Below are 21,497 nucleotides of genomic sequence, written 5' to 3'. Positions count from 1 at the left end.
TTGGACGAGTGTATTGACGGAGGAATTTATCCCAATTTGTCCGTCTGTCAATATCAACTCAGGCTGTCAGCAAAATAAAAAAACAACCTTGCGGCTGCAGAGGTTTGGAGCCACAGCTCTGGGCGTCTTTTCTAACAACACATCGCCTGGTTGCAGAGGCGACCAAGCGAATGATCTGCCGGCCTGAGCCCCTCCAGCTGTCAAAAAAAAAAAGTCATTGTTGTGCTTACATTTCAGATAAAGCATGACGGTCGATCTATCAAAACCGCTGTCTGCCGCCTGACTGATGGCAGGCTGTCCCAAAGATGTTGTCAAGGTTTGTTGAAAAGCAGAGCAACACAAGTGAACTGTGGCCACTGTCTTTCAACCTTTGGAAAAGCACCGCTAAGGGTGGGATCAGGCGCCAAAACGCACGGCTTTCTCCAACTACACAACATGAGGCGCTTCTCTCAGATTCTGGCCCATTTTAGTGGAAGTCTCAATTTTCCAACAAATACTAGTGCACAGGTAGTGTAAATAAATCATATATATTATTTAACCCTTTTAAACCAGAGAGTTCAGTAACACACGCTCTATCACATACTGTAACTTTTCTACCGTTTACACGATCAATGTTAATCAGCTGATTCTGACCCAGAGAAAATTGTCTTTTCATTTCTGTAAGACTTTATATTAACGCCACAAATTCACTTTTTTTTAGTAATCAAACCCATCTGAGTTACGTAAACGGTTGAAGAGTTGCAACAAATGTTAAGTCTGGAGCTAAAGCTCAAAGAGATAGAGAACAGTAGAGCTGCATCATGGAGTTTAGAGTATAACCACATTTATCTTTGACTTTTGCAAACCGAACATACAAAGATGGACTGAGCACGGTGATGTCGCCCAATGCTTTAGGACAGGGGACACCAAACTACGGTACGCGGGGCGGATCCGGCCCACCTCCACATTTGGCCTGGCCCCCTGAACAATATCAGAGACACATCATTTTTTTTTTGTTTAATTTTTTAAATGTTTTAGTAGGGGGCTGCACGGTGGCGCAAGTGGTTAGCGCTCTCGCCTCACAGCGAGAAGGCCCCGGTTCGAATCCCGGCTGGGACCTTTCTGTGTGGAGTTTGCATGTTCTCCCCGTGCATGCGTGGGTTTTCACCGGGGACTCCGGCTTCCTCCCACCGTCCAAAAACATGCTTCATAGGTTAATTGGTGACTCTAAATTGCCCCTAGGTGTGAATGTGAGAGTGAATGTGTGTGTGGTTGAGGCCCTGCAACAGACTGGCGACCTGTCCAGGGTGTACCCCGCCTTCGCCCATCAGTAGCCGGGATAGGCTCCGGCACCCCCGCGACCCCGACAGGGAGGAAGCGGTAAAGAAAATGGATGGAAATGTTTTAGTAATATTTGTTCTGTGAAGATTAGAGGATGGGATTATATAACATTTGGTCATGCATGGCACTGATTATGTTTGGACACACCCAGTGATTGATACACTTTGTTAGCACTGTTTGATTAAAAACTGACCCGGCCCCCCACATGACAGGAAAAACTAAGAAAAACTTTTGGGACCCCCGCTTTAGGATCAAATTGAAGATTCAAGAGTTGCTCAATTTAAAAATGTAATAACAGGCACAACTATCAGCTTCTAATTTAAGTAGTTCTACAGACTGAACTATCTGTGAAGTCCCACAGAATACATGATAGTAGAACACATCGTAGATATGCCTGCCTGACAGCATTTGTCAGATGACGACTTAGGTTGAAATCAATTTGATGGAGAACTTGGAGTTTATGTTATTTTGACTGAAGGTTTAAACGATTCACTGGGGCGACCCCTGAAGGTAGAAGCCCAAAAAAGTAGAAACTATATAATAAATATTTGATATACTGTATGGTGGAGAGAAGCAGCTCCTTCTAATAGGTAGAAACCTCCAGCAGAAACAGAATGGATACATTTATTATTAGCAGAGCGGCGCTCCATCCTGCTTCTGGAACACATGGGGACACGTCTGGTGTGACAACAATAACTGCTGTTTCTGCTTTTTGCAACCATCTGGGCCTTTGTTTGCTACAAAGACAAAAAAATTGGCTCTTGTAAATAACGAAAATAATAATGAAAATAAAAGCAAGCAGCGATTAATGGTTCTTAATTAAAATGCATGTTTAGGTAAATAGATATTGCTTATTAGTACCCGCCCCCTACAGGTTTACAATAAAACCCCAGTGGGGTGGTTGTTAATCTAAGATTTTAAGCAAGTCTCTGTTCCTTTAGCCCTAATAGCCAGTAAGCCTCATTCTGGCAAACAATCATCCAACAATGATCCTAAAGGATAAGGTGATGCAGAATGGAGGGGGTGGGGTTAAAGGGAGGTAAAGGTTGAGTGCAGAACCTCTTTGCAAAGAAAAGACAAGAAGTCATGCATACATTTCAAATTTCACAGCTGAGCACATAGTAAAAAAAAAGTCAGGCCTCAGACAGTCTTTTCATTTTATCATCTGTGAGCTGCTGTTCCATCCGGAGAATATGAAAGTGGACGGCGGCGGACGAGGATTTAAAGCTCACCGCACAGTTTAATGTTTGCTCAAGAGCCAAGGGAGTCCTGAAGAGTGACAGCAGCACATGGCTGAACGCTTTGTGAGGATCTGTCCATGAAATGTTAGACTTTTTTTTTTTTTTATGGCCAGCTCAGTATCCTTCAGCTGGTCATGCTAGCATGACTTTCACACGTTATTCTTTTAAAGAGCCGGCAATTAGAGGAAAACCATTTCAGCAGGAACTCTATGGTCTATTATCCACTGCTGTGTGGTGCAGCTGTACAGACCCACTCTGATGAAAACTGTGTTTTGAGTTTTTTTTCAAATGTTCTTGTGGATTGTAAGGCCTAGCATCTACTTTTATATTTCTCATACATAAGGCACGCTGAACTATGAGGTAGATTAAAAAAAACGAAAGAGTTAAAGATAAGTCAGATTTTATCAACTGTGTTCAATTTTTCTAGAACTTCTCCAGAGCGTGCTATATGTTAGCCATGTTAGCAGGACTAGCGTATCCACAACACGCGAGCCCAAATCCCAACCTTATTTGCTACACGTAGATAAAACAGACTAAAAGAAACTTTACTGTGACTACATTAAGACCAAACCTTGTTAGTAAAAAGAAAAAAAAAAGTTTGAAACTGCCACGTTAACCACGTTAGCCTTATTAGCTTATTAGCAAAACTTGTAACTCCAAACCTTAATTGCTATACATAAATAAACATTGATACAACTCATAGTAACTTAAGTTTGACTATGTTAAGACCTAACCTTTTTAGTGAGATATAAAAAAAACAGTTTATAATCGCTATACATTAACTACTAACGCTCACGACGGATCAAACGATGACCAGAGCGGGACTTTAAACAAAACTGTTGAGTTCTGTATGGAAGTCAAACACCTGCTTCTTGTTTTATTATTTTTTTTTAATTAAATAAAAGCAAACCACTTTTAACTTTTGTTTCTTCTTGGGATTTTCTTTTCTTTTCGAAGGTGTTTTATTTTGAAAAAAGCCCGAATGAAAGCTGCGCCACAGGTTTTTACTTCAAAGCTCTTTTTTTTCAATGCTAAATCTTGATTGTTTCCATGAATAATACATTATAGCCCGGTCTGTGCGTAGCGGCTGCTGACCAAAGCAACCCAAATAATGCAGTTACTGATTCTCCGCCGCGTGGAGCGAGCGCCCGGCCTCCTGCTCGGAGCCGACAGCCACGACTCTGCGAAGCATCACAAAGGAAATGAAAAGGCATCAGAGGCTGACGGCCCCACCAGACTCTATTTGATACAGGAGGGAGGGGGATCGTTTTTAGTTGAGCTGTTGAAGAAGTGCATTCTGGGTTCACCTACATAAACAACTAAAGCAGTCTATACAAATTCTTGCAAATATGGCGCCGGTGATGGGGTCAAAAATTATCCCGGGATCATTTATATCCTTGTTTCGGTCACGCGCTGCTGAATCGAACGATTTGCATGAGCTGCTGAAGACACTCTGCTTTACATGCGCCACCATTTGAATGGAACATCTGCAACCACGACCTTGTCGAACTCCATCACTGTCGGAGATGGTGGAGTCCAACCCCTGGATGGATGGATGGATGGAGAACAAAAGCCGGCGTTCTTTCTCGTCAAGGTGATCCGTACCGACGGCCTGAAGTTTGTACACGTCTGTGTGTGTCTGGAAGCGAAGAAATTCGGTTTGAAATCCGCAGCTTTTGATGCAAAATTAAAACGCAGCGAGTTGTTTGAAAAATGCAAGACGTTTCAAAGCGCATTACATATGACATGGACGGAGGAAAGCACACAAAAAGAGGCCGAAGGAGAGGAGTTCCTCAAAGCAGCTTTTAACTTTCACTCCTTTTTACCACCAGGTGTGCTTGTGGCGTCACCATCTAGTTCACAATCAAAGAATTATAGGCTTTTACTTGGTGCTGCGCTAAAGATCCGGTTTCACTTGCAGCATTCCGCATGAGCTCTAATGCAAGAAAACAATGAGCCAGCCATAAAAATGTGGATGCAATTGTCATTTAATCTGCAAAACAAAAGGCAGAGCAGCAGCACCATCGGGGAACGGTTACATATGTTTGCAGATGGATGGAGGGTGTAGATAAATAGTGTGGGAGTAAATACTGCAAAAACAATATGTAAAAAATTATTTTTTCAAAATAACCCCGCCAAAAAACTGGCAATTGGGTAAGAAAAATGGTCATACCCAGAATTTGTTCTAGTCATTAAGACATGTTTTATCAAACTAAAATTATTTTGCTATTGAAAAACTTCTTAATAAGATTACTTTTCTTACAAGACAGAAATCAAGACATTTTTTCTTGAAAAAAAATCTTCTTAAGATTTAGATTTTGCAGTAACGGGATGTTCCAGTTCATCCCAAGGAGAGAAGGGATATAAAATGAGGAAGACTATTTTGAAGTTCATCAGTGATTTTTCAATTTACTATTTACTTACTTCCATTCAAGTTCTGGTCTGTTCACAACAAATCTTCCATGAGGCGATCAAGTTTAAAACGTTTTCTCCTTCAACTGTCTCTGCTAAAGTGTATCTTCTCAATGCCTGTTTAAGCCTTAAAGGGTAACCGAACCCTAAATCAACCTTTTTTGTCTGTTGACCTCTATAAATGGGGCTTTAAAAGAGCTGTCTGTTGGTCATTGCCAAATTCTTGACAAATTAATATGAACTTGTCTCATTCTTCAAAATAATGGCCTAAAACTATTTGTGTGCTGCCCCCTACAGGTTGAAACAATGTATTACAGTTGAATTTCATGATTGGTCAAACCATTTGAGTTCCACGTCATTTCAGAAGTCCCACGTCATGATCTGCAGCTCCAGTAATGATAACAGGCCTGTTCCTCAGCCCCACCCTTGTGACTATATTTTCGAATTCCGGCTGTGGGTGGAGTCAAAATACAACTGTGCTGTTTGGTTACCCTTTAACCTACATACACACTGGGCGTCAAGAACACGCAAAATGCAGGTTCTTGAACGTACATTTAGCCAAATGTGTTCACGCTGGATGACAAAGGAGGGGCTTCTACACAACTTAGGATTAGAAGAACCTCGGTCCGAAATGTCAAAGCAAGCAAATTTAGCAAATTCTGATGTAAATGAAAGACCTGGTGTCATATAATTGAGTCCGAGCACAAATGGCAATTATTATTTTCTCCGGTTTACACTTCAGTGAATTAAAAGCCATCAGTATGTCACTACCAAGTCCGTGATTGGTCAAAATTTGACTAGTTTAAAGTTTTACACGTTCATGATCGTTGCGCATTTTGTATGTAGAGCCAAAAAACGGACTTCAAAATTGCGTAGCTACACATGAAAGAGAGTTTTGACTTTTGATCACATTTCTTATAAGATATTGAAGGTACACTCCAATGTTTGTTTTTGTTAATTTATTGTATTTTGTAGAAAGGAAAAACTAATAAAGAATTGAAAAAGAGAGTTCTGAATGCAGAAGCCCACAAAGCGCATTTAAATAGACTTTTCATTAAAAGTGGGCGCCTGAACGCACATTTCTGAGGGCGATGTAACTGTAGCTCTAGTCACATACACCAGTACTGGGGTTGACCCGTCAGGGTGAACACGTTTCGGATTGTCCAGGTCCATAGAGGGTTGTAGGCAGAAGCAGCTACATCTAAAGAGGAGCACAGGTGTGTTCTTGAGGCTCATACACACACCTTAAGGGACGTCATGACAATGGAATGTACCATTGTTATGCGTGTGGTAAGTGTATCGTGTAAGTGTATCACAAGGCTAACGGTGAAGCTCTATGGTATCCTTACGTCACACTCTAGTCATTCGTAAGGTGCACACATACTGAACAAATGTCGGACACACAAACTACTCTAATACACCGTAAAAAGTGAATCGTTAGATCAATTAGCAAAAGTTTCGCTTTTCAGGGAGGTTGAAAAAAAGAAAAATCCATATGAAGTGCCTGCATCTCACCTACTACCCCCCTACCTATTCTTATGCGTAATCAACCTGTCACCCGCAGCATGCCCATAGGAAAAAAAATGCATGAACATTCTCACTCTATGGGTGGTCTATCACTTTTTATGTTTCATACAGGTTTGTCCATATCTAGCCATAAGGGCAGCTGCGATTAATTCCTTCATGATCTTTGACCTCAGACGGTTCATCTCAGTTCCCTCTTTACATCAACGCAGGATTTCAGCTGAAATCGTTTTTCTAGCTTCCTCCACCCACTTATTCCCCTGGCATTTGTTTTCTACTATACATTTCTTTGCATCACATCTTTGGCAGTCTCCTATACACTAAAACATAGTCACGGTTAATTAGGTTAAGGCATTTAGATAGACAGTTTGAAGCCACAACCTTCCAGTTTCAGCTCCTTTACTGCTCTAAAAGCTGCTTTTATAACAAATACTGATTGAAATATCGACTAAATGTAAGAGGAATGAGAAAAACTGAGAGAATATTGTGTGTATTTTTCTTTATCAACGAGCCGGCTCCACATCCTTGAGTTCTCCCCGACAGAGCAGGGAGGAGATCAGTAGCTATGGAGCACGGCCTTGCCGAGCAAATAACAGCCTCTCCTCCCAGTTTCTGTGTCTGCTCCTCCTTTCCAGGGTCTGTCTCCCTCCCTGCTCCCTCCGTTCTCTGCTTTTCCCACCGTGCCAGACAGACACAGAGGACTCCTTTGTTATTCAGAGTAGGAAATGCAACCGGAGCCAAATCTGCCTCGGTTCCTGTTTGATATCGCGCCCCCCCGCCACCTCCTTTTGTTCTTGCCGCCTTCCGTCACCACGTGTCCTGGCTTCAAACCGGATCGGTCAAACTTGCAGATGACACGCGTCTCGTGACTCCGAGATGTGTCACAGATGCGACTCCGAGGGCCAATCGGGGTGACGTTCAACCCCAGAGGTTAAGCAAACCCCTCCCAACATATTCAGCACAAGTTTATAGGTGGCTGAAGGATTCTGGTTCAGAAAAAACAGGCAGTCTGGATCCTCATCTTAGTTGCTCTTCCCAGGTGTGAAAAGCGGAGTGGTACCCTTGAACATTCAGGGCAGCATCTTCAAAGCAGACGTGCGTCTGCCTCCATCCTCCCCTGCTTCTGCCGGAGAGGCGGTGGGATGAATACTAATAATAATCTGCCGCCATGGCCTCTCATTCAGATGATTGCGAGTTAGCGGCGCCCCATCAAAAGCTTGTTTCATCTGTGGAATAAGTGGGAATAAAGACTTTGGTAAATTTGGGGAGCGCGCTTTCAGACTGAGAGCAAACTCCTCTTCAGCGGCGCCACGATTCCGCTTTCGGTTTAATATTTAAGATGTTTAAATCGTTATTTGGATGTTTCAAACGGAGGCTGTCAGCACTGAAATGATTAGTCTTTAAGTCGGATTGATAACGATGCGGCGTGTTGATCCAGCAAGTGTGTTTTTTTTTACTTTCGTTTGAAAAGATGACAGACAGATTGATCTTTTCAACATCGGCAGATGTCTGTTGGATTGTGGTAAATCTGTTTGCTCCTCTTCTTTGCTCTGGAAAAAGTTCTATTTGTCAAGAATCGGTCCTTAACGTTGCGCTATGAGTGCTAACCTGCAAAGCTATGTTTGCACTGCCCACGGTAACGCATGTTCAAGAAATTATTTCCGATGAAAGTCGGGGACAGGCAACTCCTATATATGGGAACACTTTTAATTCATGGAAGTGCCAACTATTAAAAATGCATCATAAAGGAGAAGTAGTAATGTCCTTCTTTTATTGGAATAGAGCCGTGAATGAAAAGGCCTGGAGCAAGATTTGAGACATTCACTTCTTTGACATATCACAGCAAGCCTCTTCTAACTGTAGGACGTAGAAATGTGCTAGCAGCAGGGAGCAGCAGTCCAGTGTGAAACATTGCATAGTAAAAGCACATTCAAGAACTTAGCACGCATCTCATATACTGTATGCCCATTGTGTACGTAGCATCTGGGAGAGGTAGGTGATACACAGGTGTGTCGTATGGATTCTTCATCATTTCTAACCCCCTTTGAATCCTATGGACCCCTAAGTGCATCCGACTGCTAGAAATGACAATCTAAGAAATTACTTTGTGTAGGTCAGGTGTGTCAAACTCAGGGTAAAGATTCAAAACGTTTAATCTCAAGTGGGACAGACCAGTAACATAATAGCAATAATCATTTATTACATTGTTTGCTTTTATTTCTTGATCTCTTGTAATTTCTATTACATTATTTGAAAAATGTGGTGATATAAAATTCCGGCAAGGCACATATTGCAATTAATAATTTCTCCTGTATAATGGCTTTTTAACGTGTTGGCACTCAACCCATATGTCACCACCAAATTTGAATCCCTGATTGGTCAAAGTTTAATTAGTTTATTTTTGACTATTGCGCCCAAAAACAGAGTTAAAACTCGCGTAGCGACGCTTGAACACGAGTTTTGAAAGCAGAAGCCAGAAACACAAATATATAGACGTGTCATTAAAAGTGGCTCCTGTAATGCATGTTGCCAAGCCCGGTGAGAATGTAGCATAAGAGATAAGGACGAAGGATAGCCATTTATCAGTCGACACCATTGGCCGAGCACGTCGTCCGTTTCCTCGTCTTGTCATCTCCTCCTTCTCTGGCCACATCTCCTCTCCCTCTGACCTCCACTCCGTCCTTCTACCCTTCTACCTACAGAGAGTGTCAGCCCACATCGATGGCCATCAGCTGCTTCCGACCCGGCCCGCAATGCTGTGTCACTTCATTAGAGGTGTGAAGGGATGACCTTGCACTCCACTTCTCGCCAGATGTCCCTCTTTCTCTCATTACTCTCCCTCCCATCCTCCTCTCTCCAACTCTCCCACTACCTCATCTTTTTCTTGTTTCTCCATTTCTTTCTTTGTCCCTGAACTCATTGTTCTCCTTCATTATCAAACGCTGTCAGGATGCCCCCCCCACGTCCCCCCCGGTGTGCCGTGCAGGTTATTTATAGCCAACGGTAGCGGGTGGATGTGTGGAGGTGAAGCCATCCCGGGCTCTGCTGGAGCACCGGCACTTTCTCCTGACATTTAAACATCTGCATGCGCGCACTTTTTCTGCGGCTGAGACCATCCATCCCTCCGTCAGAGCGTTTGTGTAATGAGGTGGTGGGTGGGGCAGATTTGGATGCGCCGCTCAACACCTACCTGTCTCTCAGACATGACATAAAGGTAGCTGCGGTCCAGGGAGAAGGCCATGTCTCGGAGGACCGGGCTGCCGTCCTTTATGACCGATACCGTCTCGTACTGGGCGCCGCCGTGAGGCGGTCCGTCCACACGGATCTACAAAGAAAAAGCAGAACACCGAGCAGGTCAGCGGGAGCTATTTATATCCGAGCGATGGCAACTGTGGGAAAAAAAGAACAGGCAAAGAGTGATTGACAGCAGTGACAGGCACGGGTCGAAAAACGCTCGCTTGGAGATTTAGATGACAGAAGAGTAATAAGTTCCACACTCTTGGAATGAACGGATTTTTTAATTTGTCAATGATGTGTGTGCCAAGCTGTAATGTTTCTCAGGGAAATGTCAGGCCGACGTCATTTCCCTGTACTTTCTTGGGTTACAAAAACTGTGAGGAAGTAAACGCTGATATAAAACCCCAGTGAAACCTTAGCCCTGTTTTCCCTTCCTCTTCCTCCTGATGAGTGACAGATTTCCATTCTATGGCTTTGAAACTGAGGCTGGGACCTTCTTTTTTGAGGTCTTCAAACCTCCTGGACGTCAAGCAGGGTTGTGTTTATTCTGTATTCATCAGATCATGCTTGACAAACGTGTGAGCAGGACAGCAAATCGAGCACTTTGGGTTTTAGTCCGTCAAAGCTGAGGGCTTCGTCTGTCGGCTTCCACTCGAATATTCATCTGTCTGTCCAGGTGGCAGAAAGAGCAGCTTCTCAGACAAATACCCCAGAGGGGAAGGCCAGGGTCATGTGTCTGTCAGGAGATGGTCTAACACAGGGTTCTCAAACTCACTTTACCTTGGGGCCACTGAAAGCAGAGTCTGGCTAAGGCTGGGCCGTTTGCTCCAAAAATATGTTTTTGCGTCTGCTATCTATATCTGTGGTCTATTGTCCATGTCTACTGAACAAGTTTATTGAACATTTGTTCATGTCCATGTACTACTGAGCAATATCTTCTGCGTGTCATGTAGAACGACATGAGGTAACAATGTTAGCAACTGTTGCTAAGTTCTTTCAAATGACAAGATCCAACGAAAATAGCAAATGCAAAGTTTTAAGCATTAAAAAAGCTGAAACATCATAAAGCATATACAAAGTTATTATCAAAGCAGCAAAGATAATGTTTAGTAGACATTGAACTTTCATATTGAGGCAGGGCCACAAATGGCCCGAGGGCCGATAGTTTGAGACCCCTTGTATAACGGGAGGGTAGAGGGGTTTATGAGCAATCACCAGGCCTTGTATACAAAAAAATGTGCCCTAAACCCCACATACAGTGAAGTTTGTCAGAGTTTTGCCTTTGAGAGACTAAATTCTTGGCCACAGCTGCCCTTACGGGTGGATACAGGCTGTTTTAAAATGGTAAACCTGTGTGGAACACCCACAAAATATCAAGACTGTAGACCGATCAGTGAGCCTGTACAGTGAAAAGTTTGTGCAACTCAGTAAGTTACTACTACAAGGGTGTCCAAAGTCAGTCCTCGACCTGGCATTGAAGCTCCTTATAGGCCAAAAACACCTGATCCAGGTGATCAGGAGTAGATAAGGAAGGGTTTCTGCAAAACCATCAGGAGGTTGGCCCTCGAAGACTGACACACCTGCACTAGTACCTGCTCCGTACTAATAACTAGTGTGGCATAAAAACATCATATACCATACATCATAAGCCAATACACTTTGTATTAACCATACAAATACCACACAATTTACCACACGCACATTTGTACCTTCCATTTTATGACATCCCTTAAGATGGTCATATGAGCCTCAAGGAAACTCCAAAACACACCTGTGCCCCTCTTAAGAACTCTCCAAGGCCTGGACACAAAAACCTGCCGCACTCGTAAGGGTCAACCCACATGTGACTAAAACCTAAAGAGTGGCTGTATTCACAAAAGCAGGACTCCAGAGAACCTGAGCGTGACCCGGATGACCTGCAGCTGACCCCAGCAGCAAACATGAACGCCCACAGGCCACGCAAGCTGTAAACTGAACACTGACACAGCACTGCAAAGACCTCAGGGATCATGGAGTTCTTGTCTGGACCAGAGCCGCTCTGCTCATTGCAGTTCAGTGTGGACATGTTTCTGTGTGAGTCACCTCAGTAAAGCGGGTCTGTCATTCTGTGATATGCGTCCTAGTGGGCTGCCCTTAGGAATGGTGAGATAACCCAGACTTCCCCTCCATGAGCCTGAAGCTGATCTCTATCGCACGTTCTCTCACCACCATCCGGGGGCCTCTTAATTCATATGTAGCCACAAGCACGACTACCCCCCCACTCCATGTACACACTCACTGTTGGAATGTGTCAGCAGCAAAGCCAAGACTGTCTTGTCATGTGGAAAAACCATAAGACACACAGACCTCTAACTGCTGGATCGGCTGTCCTGAGTAACGTGTGTTCTATCTGCTCACAAAGAGAATGGGGCCCACTTTGCTGACCCTAAATCCTCCTCACCCCACCGCTTCACACAAACACACCCATCTGCTTTTTAAATACACTTTTCCATAGCGACTGGACTTCCTCCAAACACACAGACCTGCATGCAGTGTGCAAGAACAGCAACTGAACAAACTGACACCAGAAAACAGAATGTTGGGAAGGAAAACTACATTTTTTCATGATGTTTTATCCAATTTCTTCATCCATCCATGCCTCCATCCATCCATCCATTCTGGACAACTCTCCGTCACACCAATGACCCGTTCTTTAGATGTGACAAATGCCTTTGGATCATAGGAGGAAGCTGAAAAGCCAGACAAAAGCTTATCTGTTCACTGGCTGAACATATAAACTACGATATGATAGCCCACTTTCTCAGTTACCATTGCTGATTGTATTATAAATGTTGTTCTACTACATGAAACATAAGTAAACAAATATTACAAATTTAGTCAACTTTGATGTTTAAACCTTCTTGTTTAAACACTAAATCTGGCAGAATGAAGGCATTTTGTACAGAAGAGATTCACTGACATGGTATATTCAGCTAATTGGAAAGCTGAACACAATATGCTAGAAAAAAAAACACACAAAAAAAATCTACAAAACTGCAAAAGGTGAACCGTGATATAGTGCGGGAACACTGTATTGTACTTTTTCACTACGTTGTCATGAGACCAAAACGTCCCATGTAGTATTGCTCAACACTTTCTCATCTCAAGTCGTCTTATGTTGACATTTGGTTAATGATCCCTCGCTTTTTGACATTTTAGGTGTTGCCGACTTGTAATTTTTGATGTGCTCACTGTTTATAAAATCAAGGGTCCGCAACCCGGACGAAGTACTGGATACAAACTAGTCCTCGGGACACGACCAGTACCAAAACCCAGTACCCCTTTGCATTTGATACCACGTCTGGGTTAGGGAACCGGTATTGGGTTTGGGTAACGGTATGCTCCGCGTCGCGGTACTGGACCGGTTCTGGTTTGCAGCCCAGAAGTTGGGGACCCGTGATTTAATGGGAACAGCCAGAACATCAAAAAGTGATGAGTTGGGGACACCCAAAACGTCAAAAATGATGCGGATAGGTCCTTTACCAAACGTCAATATGTGACGATCTGGGAGTGAGAATGTGTTGTATTATTAGGCAGGGGATCCATTCATCCATTTCCTAGACCTACTTAGTCCTGTTTGGGCTCATAGGGGATTGGACAGGTTGGCTGTCAATCATAGGGTTAGGCAAAGAATTTGAAAATAATATAATTTGTTTGGTTTGTTTTCATGAGACCCTCCAGTTATCACCACTCTGTCTTTTTTTGGTTAACTTGTAAGTGAACCACACCAGGGTTCTTTTGCAAGTCAGCAGATTCTCTTGATCTGAAAGCACCTTTGGTCGCCCCTTGCAAAAACTGCAGTTTATTTTAACTGTAACCAAAGATTCATTCTCAAAAACAACTGTTTTAAATATTTATCCTTTGCAAAAAAAACAATCTACAGAGCTCCAGAGAGCTGTGTGCTGGTTTGACACAGTTTGACATGGATCCACATTTCAACACAGCAGCTATTAGCCATTGTCTTTCTCTCTGCAATGCCACAGAATTGCAACAAAAAAAAAGAAGTGGGAACAGAAGAGCAAGAGAAAGATGGATGAAAGTGTTGGAAAAACTGTCTACCCGAGGGGCACTGCAGGCTTGAGTTTGCAGGTTTAAAGAAAGAGCAAACATTGCTGTCTTGAACAAGAGAAAAAAATGGCACCTGGTGTTTAAATTCAACCTTCAGGAGGGATTTGATGTCCTTCATGTAAAAAGACATAACCCTCAACGTAGTCCCAAACACTGATGGAGAAAGCAGTGAGGATGACTGAGCTCAGAAATCAGTGTCCTCATGTAACACAGAGAGAGTGGGAGGCCTTCCTAGAGAAGCCCTGAAGCACACAGGGCTGCCAAATTTAGTTACTCTTTCCCAAGCACTTTGCAACACTATAGTTTAAAATATAAAATGCTCAAACAAGTGAAAGAGAACACAGACTGTTCTTTGTGCTCATTAATTCAGAAGAATTACAACACAACATTCCTTATGAAATCAATGTTTTGGTTAAAGGAACTTTTGGTTTGTTGAATGTAACTCAATTTTCCAATTCGTTGATCTTATAGAGTTTCTAAATGGAACTAGCGGAACTTTTTAATATGACATAAATATCACATTTTCCACACTATAGGGCTCACTGAATTATAAGGCGGGTTAACATACTTTATTGTGTTCACAGTAACTCTAGAACCTATCTGTAAGGCGCTACACTTTAGCCACACCATAAACGTTAGCTGGGTTAGCATATTCACAATTTATTTAAATCCAGACTTTATTCGCAACAGATGAAAAACAGACCAATACTGGATGAACAAACATTACTATGAATACACTAACTCTCAACTTTATTAGTAAACTGTGGGGAAAAAAAAATCTCACACCACTAAACATTAGCTGCATTAGCGCATTAACAACACCTGTAACTCAACTTTGTTTGCAACGCGTAAAAAAAACCAGACTGATATCACTAAAACAAAAATTACTAGCTAACTCCCAGCCTTGTTAGTAACACCATCAAGACATGTTAGCCACATTAGCATAGTAAAAATACCTGTAACTCTCAACTTTCCTTGCATCACATAAAAAGACTAATTCAACTGAAACAAACATTACTGTGTCTATGCCAACTCAAAGAAAACAGTTTGACAGCTACATGTTAGCCTTTTTAGCATATTCATATTAGCTGCAACTCCTAACCTAATTTTTAACAACTAGAAAACAGACCAACACCGCAAAAAAAACTTTAGTGTGACAACACTAACTCCCAACTTTGTTAGTAACACTTAAGAAAAGGCAGTCCGACACCGTTACGCATTAGCTGTGTTAGCTTCTTCACAATAACCATAAATATTATTCCAAATATATAATATAATCTTAATATATCAATCCGTATGTAAGGCACTTTGGACTATAAGCAACACTGTCTTTTCTAGAAAAAAAGGAGGCTTTTAAATTTGCCTCAATAGTATTGAAAATACATTAAATACAGGGAATGCTGGCTGCTCCATACATGTAACATGGTGGTTGACGACTGCAACCCCTCCCCCTAACAGGCTGGGATTTAGCAGTCTTGCCTTAACTTTATTTCAGATGATTATAGAAAAATGACCACAAACTCCATGAACCATCCAGGGACTCATGGAGGAGCCGTTGAGTACTTCTGAATAGCCAAAGAAAATGATAGTCTTTTCCTTGACCCTGTTGGAAAGTATCATGCGGGCTACAAAAAAAAAAGCTTACCCCCCTTCAGCTAGACCCACTGATGAATGGCAGACATGTGTTTGGTTGTAATACATTGAGTTCTTTTTCCATTGAATAGGTCTCACTCAGTTCTAATCTTTGGCTTCTTCAGCTACATTCTACCAAACATGCGTATCTCAATTACTGAGAGATTTTACTTCTAACCATAAGCCTTTTTCAAAATTCCACATCTGTCAATGTATATTTTACCAAAACACAGTTATAAGTTTGCTTCATGCTGATCAATAACTTAATATCCCTTCAATGACTAAAAGATGCCTCTCTTAGACATAGTGGGTGAAAGTTAGGGAGGTCTCATCATTGGCCAGCACTGGGGCTTATGGGACGACGGGGCTAAGCCACTGAGGGTTAGATTGGGACAGAGCCTTTGGATTGCTGCCCCCCCCAAAAAAAAACAAAAACAAAATAGAATTACCTCCCAGTCAGAGCTGCACGGCGGTTTAGTGGTTAGGGCTTTCACCTCACAGTGAGAATGCCTTCTGTGTGGAATTTGCATGTTCTCCCTGTGCTTGTGTATGAACTCTAGTTTCCTCCCACAGTTCAAAAACATGCTTCATAGGTTAATTGGTATCTCATTATTTCTCCTAGGTGTGCATGTGTGTGGGTCTGTGGTCTTTCAAAAGGATAGTAACCTGTTCCGGGCATACTCTGGTTTTGCCAAACACTATGGGTTGCTGCCCCATGGCCCCGTAAGGGACACAACTGACTCAGTTTTCATAGAGTTGCAGATTTTTAAGCACAAAGGAAGTCTGGTTATACTGACAACATTTGAGATAGTGGTAAAGAAAAGGGGCTTTGTGTTCCCTTAGTAGTCCCAATGAAGTCCACTCTAAAATGACCCATCTTTTCAACATAAACAAACATCGTAACATACTTGGACAATGGTTCCCACATTTACTATCACTTCTATATTTAAGTTTTGGCAGACAGATTACATTTTTAACTAGCCTGCTCAAAAAAAAAACACACATTTATCCTGCATTCATGCCCTTATTTTGAAAAAATAGGGTTTGATAACGTCCTATTTAGCTAAACAACCACGGAGCTGGAAAATCTTGGCAGCATATCACCTTATCTCTACCCATCCTATACAGCTTTAAAGCCCCAAAATCCGCATACTGATCCTTTAAAATTAACCTTCCTCTTTTGGAACTTAATTGCAACGGTGCGCTGTCTTCTCCTGAACTTTTTAAGCTTTGACTTCCTAAAAAGCAAAAACAATTCCAAGGAGGATTTTCACTTTTATGTCAAAACTGTCAGAACACCTTTAACCTAAACGGGCGAGAGCTTTAGGGAAAAAAGGGAGCAGGCCAACGGGGGAAGTGATGGCAGAGGCATCAGAGGGCCTCCTCTCGCAGTTACAAGGGCTCATGCCAGCTGGGTGCTTTTGATCAGGCCGTGTAAACACTCTGGAATAAAAAAGAAAAAAAATGTTTGAAGTGAGACCAAACTCCGATTTTAAAAAGCCCGTCTTTCTCTGCATCTGGCCCACTGTCCCCTTGGTCGTACTGGTTTGAACGCTGTGCCAGACACTGGATCCCCTACTGTGCCGAGCAATTTGCTCAAGTTTAAAGTGCTCAGTTTGCTTTGGTTAGAAAGTATATGAGTGTGTTTGTGATCCGGTTTGTACGTGGAGTAAAGGCGGACCGTCAAAACTTTTAATTCCCTGGAAATTTCAATAAATATCCAGAGTCAGATCAGTCCGTTTCTACCAAGAATAGACTAAAACCAAAGAACGGAAAGACATGGAAGGCTAAGTCAAGACACTTTTGAGCCTTTTCCTCCATTAATGGTCCAGCTGTTGCACATTACCCACACAAAAGTCCATTTTTAAAACCTTACCTTCAAGGTCGGTTAGCCCCTGCCTTCAGGTGTTTGCCAAAACTAATACAGACTTTAGGTGGACAATGTTTTTCCACCGCTTCAACCCAAACCACACGATGCAAAAAATGAATAAATAATACAATTTTTGTTGGTTTTAAGGGAAATAGTGCTACTTTTGTGAAAGAATAAACCCCCAAACAGAAAAAAAAACTAGAAGGGAAAGTCCACCCTCCTCAGTAACCAGTCTTGCAACTATTTTCTGCTTCTCTAATCCACTTCTGCAGCCTCGAGAGCTGAAGCGACAGCCATTGCCTTTATCTGCTCGATCCCGCCGGATTAGACTCCGCAAAAAAAGACGGAGTACACAACCGCACAGGCCTTCACGCTCCGTCTACAACGCCGACCTCTTTCAGAGATACTAAGGAGAAGCCTCTGCTTTATAAAAGCAGAGCTTTGCAGTCAAGAGGGGTTTTACTGATTGGAAAAGTAGAAAAAAAAATAATTCAGGGCAGAGACATCAGAGAATGACCAACATAAACCGATCAAATCATCTGATGGGATCTTGGCCTCAATAAATGACCTTGAGTTGGATGTTGGGATTGCTCGACGGCACGGACCAAATCACAAGTGACAGACTGACAGTCTTTGAGAGGCGAGCGAAGATCGTCGGGAGGCATCTATGAATTCAAAGGCTGTCTTTGTGACAGCCACAGCTTCTGGTCAAAAGCTAATTTCGTGGCTGTTTTCCCTTTTACCGTTAACTCTGTAAAGAAAAAAAAATGTTCACTCCTCTTGAAGATGAAAAGACGGAGGGATGTTACATGGGTAACCAGCAGGGAGATATGACAGCTCCAGACTCCAGGGACCAGCTTTATGTAAACCCAACCCCCTCCTCTTTTTTTGTTTCCTTTCATATCTTCAACATGAATAATAGAGATTGTTTATGTAACAGCCTAGTGTGTGAGAATGACATATTACATGTGAGTGTGAAAGAGTGGTGGATTGGGGGTGTGAACTGTGCTGACAACAGATCTACAGTCTGGATATGGACGTGTAACCAAACAAGTCAGGCCCCACCCCCCCTTAGGCATCAGGGTTGTATCAGAGTGAGTGGACCACTCTAATGCCTACAGAGTGAAGTCATCTCCAACACCCTATCGTACAATGCATTCTCACTCCCAATTCTTCATATATGGAGGTATGGTTCGAGCTCCCTCCCCTGTTCCTATGTTCCTATTAACCGCTTTCTTATGGGGTCCAGGTGACCCCAGCCTTACATTGACGTGTTATCCGTCCCCAGACAAATGTGGATGAAGGTGGACAGGATTTCATGTGTGTCACGGATAGTGAAAATAAAAAATCCTTGAAAACAACAGCTCAGTGCACTGTCTTGTGGGGTCCGGATGACCCAACATACCTAGGATAGCTCAAAGCTTAAGGGAAGCACAAGTAAGTCTTGCAATTCCCTTAAGGCCTGTATGGAGACCTCAACGGGACAATTGGAAGATACAAAAGGTGACGACTGTGGTAAGTGTATCACAAAGCTAATGTAAGCTACACACCCTTATGACGTACGGGTGATACTTCTTCCCTTACACCACACTCTAGTCATTGATAAGATGCAAGTATTGTCTCCTTACTAACCGCCAGCAGATGAAAAATGTGTACAACATGCTAGCGTCTTTCCTGCTTCACCCCAACTTACCCTTGCAATTTGTCCAAGTGTTCACTACGACTGTGATGTCATCCGCAGCACGCCCGTAGAAAAAATGTATGAGAACCTTTTCACTCTACCAACTCAATGAGTGGTATACAACCTTGATATTTCATGCGGGTCATCAGCATGCTCCGTACAGGATGGCCCATTTTCCACCCGCATCCACCTGTAAGAGCAGTTGTGACTACCGCTTAAGCTGTATGTATTTGTCAAGCTGGAAACGGCTTGTGCTTCTGTCCTAGAAACCTGAGTTGAAATCCAGCTGATTGCTGCTGTATTTCTTGACTTCAGGTGGAAGCTATACAGCTGTGTGTGAGTGTGTGTGTTTATGTGTGTGTGTGTCTCCTTCCACTTCTCTCTACTCACAGTGGGAGAAAGAGATGGAGCCTCTCTCTGCCTCGATAACACATCTAATCCATCACCGATGTCAGGCTGAAGAATTCTGGTGTCAGAAGCGAGCGGCGTGTGGAGGTGCGCTCTGTGTGTGTGTTTGTGTGTGCATGAGGTGGCTCCCACCAGCACTGCCTGCTGTCTCTTTTGTTCCTGTTCCTATTGCACAGCATAAGATCCCATAAGGCTCATGTTAGCCTGTTTGCCTGCGTGTCACTTCCCATCGGACAGACTTTGGCTGGAGAGGCCACACCGCAGTGATGGAAGAGAAACGCATTAAAGACGACGGGAAACCGCGTTTAAAAATAAAAAAAAATTAAAAAGTGTCGTCTTAGATGAAAAGTACAGAGGATAGAAAGGAAACTAGATAGCATGGCTGGACAGGAGTTGGGCTAAATTACAGGAAGAGAAACCGGCGTTAAAGGAAGAGGTGGCAGTATATCAGCAGAAATGACCCGACCTGAATCAATAAAATGGGCAATTGCTTCATATTTTTGGCTGGGCCCCATAAAGTCTATTGATTTGCCTTCCTGCTCCATGAACAAAGCGGTTAACCCTTTATTCTACGCCCTCTTCCGTCTTGCTAATCGTTGGTACAAGTTGCCGCACAAAACAAACGACACGCCGAAGATACTGCGGAGAACTAAAAATATCTATTGTTTGTGAATACTGAAAAAAACTCTCTTTTTATAGGGAAGTTTAGCTGTTTGTCACCATAAATCCTTTGAAAATAGTTTATTTAATGGCCAAATCCAGGGTACACCCATTGTAAATGAGGCCCTTCCCCCCTTGTGTTCCAAACAGGAAGTGCCCACCAATAGTGGTTAGATATTCAGTCAAAATATTTATCAGACTAACCATCATTACCGTGCTTCTTTTTTATGTAGTACTATGTTTTTAATTAATGCTTGTGCTAACCCAAAATCTTTTTTCATATTTTTTTCTGTTGAGTTATAAACTGACCAATCAGATGCCTCAAAAAAAGTAGCTGATTTCACCTCCTGATTGGTTGCTATAGAAACAATAATTCAGATCCACTTGGACCAATAACCAATTACTGATGTTGTCTGGTTCCAACATTCGTATTGTCAAAAAACAGAGACTGAATTTAATTAATTTCGGTGGGACCAGAAGTAAACCATTTTCAGTGGGTGACATCACATTCACTCTGTCCAGGTCTTTTATACAGTCAATGGTTACAAAGCCATAAAGGTAACATTCCCAAGTTCCATACCCTACGACCCTCAATAGGATGACATCCCAATACCATGCTACACTTTTTTTACATACTAGAATATGTACTATGTTTTTTAAACATATTCTTGCTAATCTTTCTCACAAAATCTTTTTTAATTGTAAAAATGAATCAAATAATAAACTGACCAATCAGATGACTCAACGTTTGAAATGTTTGTGAGATTCTTCCAGTGTGGTGTGGCCTTTCCATGAGCTCTTTCCTGATTGGTGAGAGTGGTTGCCATATAAAACATTAACCCAATCAGACCAATCACTGCTTACAGCTGTCGTCTGACTCCAACATGGCGTCCTTCACATTGCAAAAAAAAAAAAATGGCGACTGATAAACTTCCTTTTGTTGAAGCCAGGAGTAAGCCTATGTCAATAGGTGACACACTCACTTAGTCCAGCTAGATACAGACAGTCAATGGTTATACTCCATCCCAGTACCCTTCCCAACCTACAGGCTCCACATCCTTTAACCATAAACATGATGACATCAGCCCTTTCTTTTGGCTGCTCCTTCTTTTATTTTTTGACCTCCGTCCACTAAGAAAGAAACCACAGACTGTTGAGCGCATTAGGGCTTTGTAGTGGGATGAAGTCAGGCCTCAACTCTAATCAGCCCAAACACACACACACATATTAAGCACAGCAGCACAATGTGAAGCCTATATTTAGCTCAGCGTTTAAACATGAAATGCAGAGCAGCGTGGCGCTGATGGAAGCGGGCCAGGAATGTTCAGAGAAAGCAAAAACAGAGGGGATGTGGTGAGGGGAATTCATAAATGTTGCTTAGCCCTTGAAAAGGGGAATTGGGGGG

General features: G+C 42.6%; 1 protein-coding gene across 3 annotated transcripts in view; it reads right to left on the bottom strand.

Moving 5' to 3' along the window:
* plxna2 (plexin A2) overlaps nucleotides 1-21,497 on the bottom strand; it is a 233,918-nt gene that overhangs the window by 123,460 nt on the left and 88,961 nt on the right. For all 3 annotated transcript variants that reach the window (XM_024292841.2, XM_024292840.2, XM_036212847.1), the window contains exon 4: nucleotides 9,688-9,822. In XM_024292841.2, coding sequence (XP_024148609.2) covers nucleotides 9,688-9,822 — 135 coding nt within the window. The remainder of the gene's footprint in view (nucleotides 1-9,687; nucleotides 9,823-21,497) is intronic.

This window comes from Oryzias melastigma, linkage group LG7 (genome assembly GCF_002922805.2).
Source record: "Oryzias melastigma strain HK-1 linkage group LG7, ASM292280v2, whole genome shotgun sequence".
NCBI classification, from domain to species: domain Eukaryota; kingdom Metazoa; phylum Chordata; class Actinopteri; order Beloniformes; family Adrianichthyidae; genus Oryzias; species Oryzias melastigma.
The sequence above is the reverse complement of the archived record's forward strand: the minus strand, read 5'-3'. Positions and strand labels throughout refer to the sequence as shown.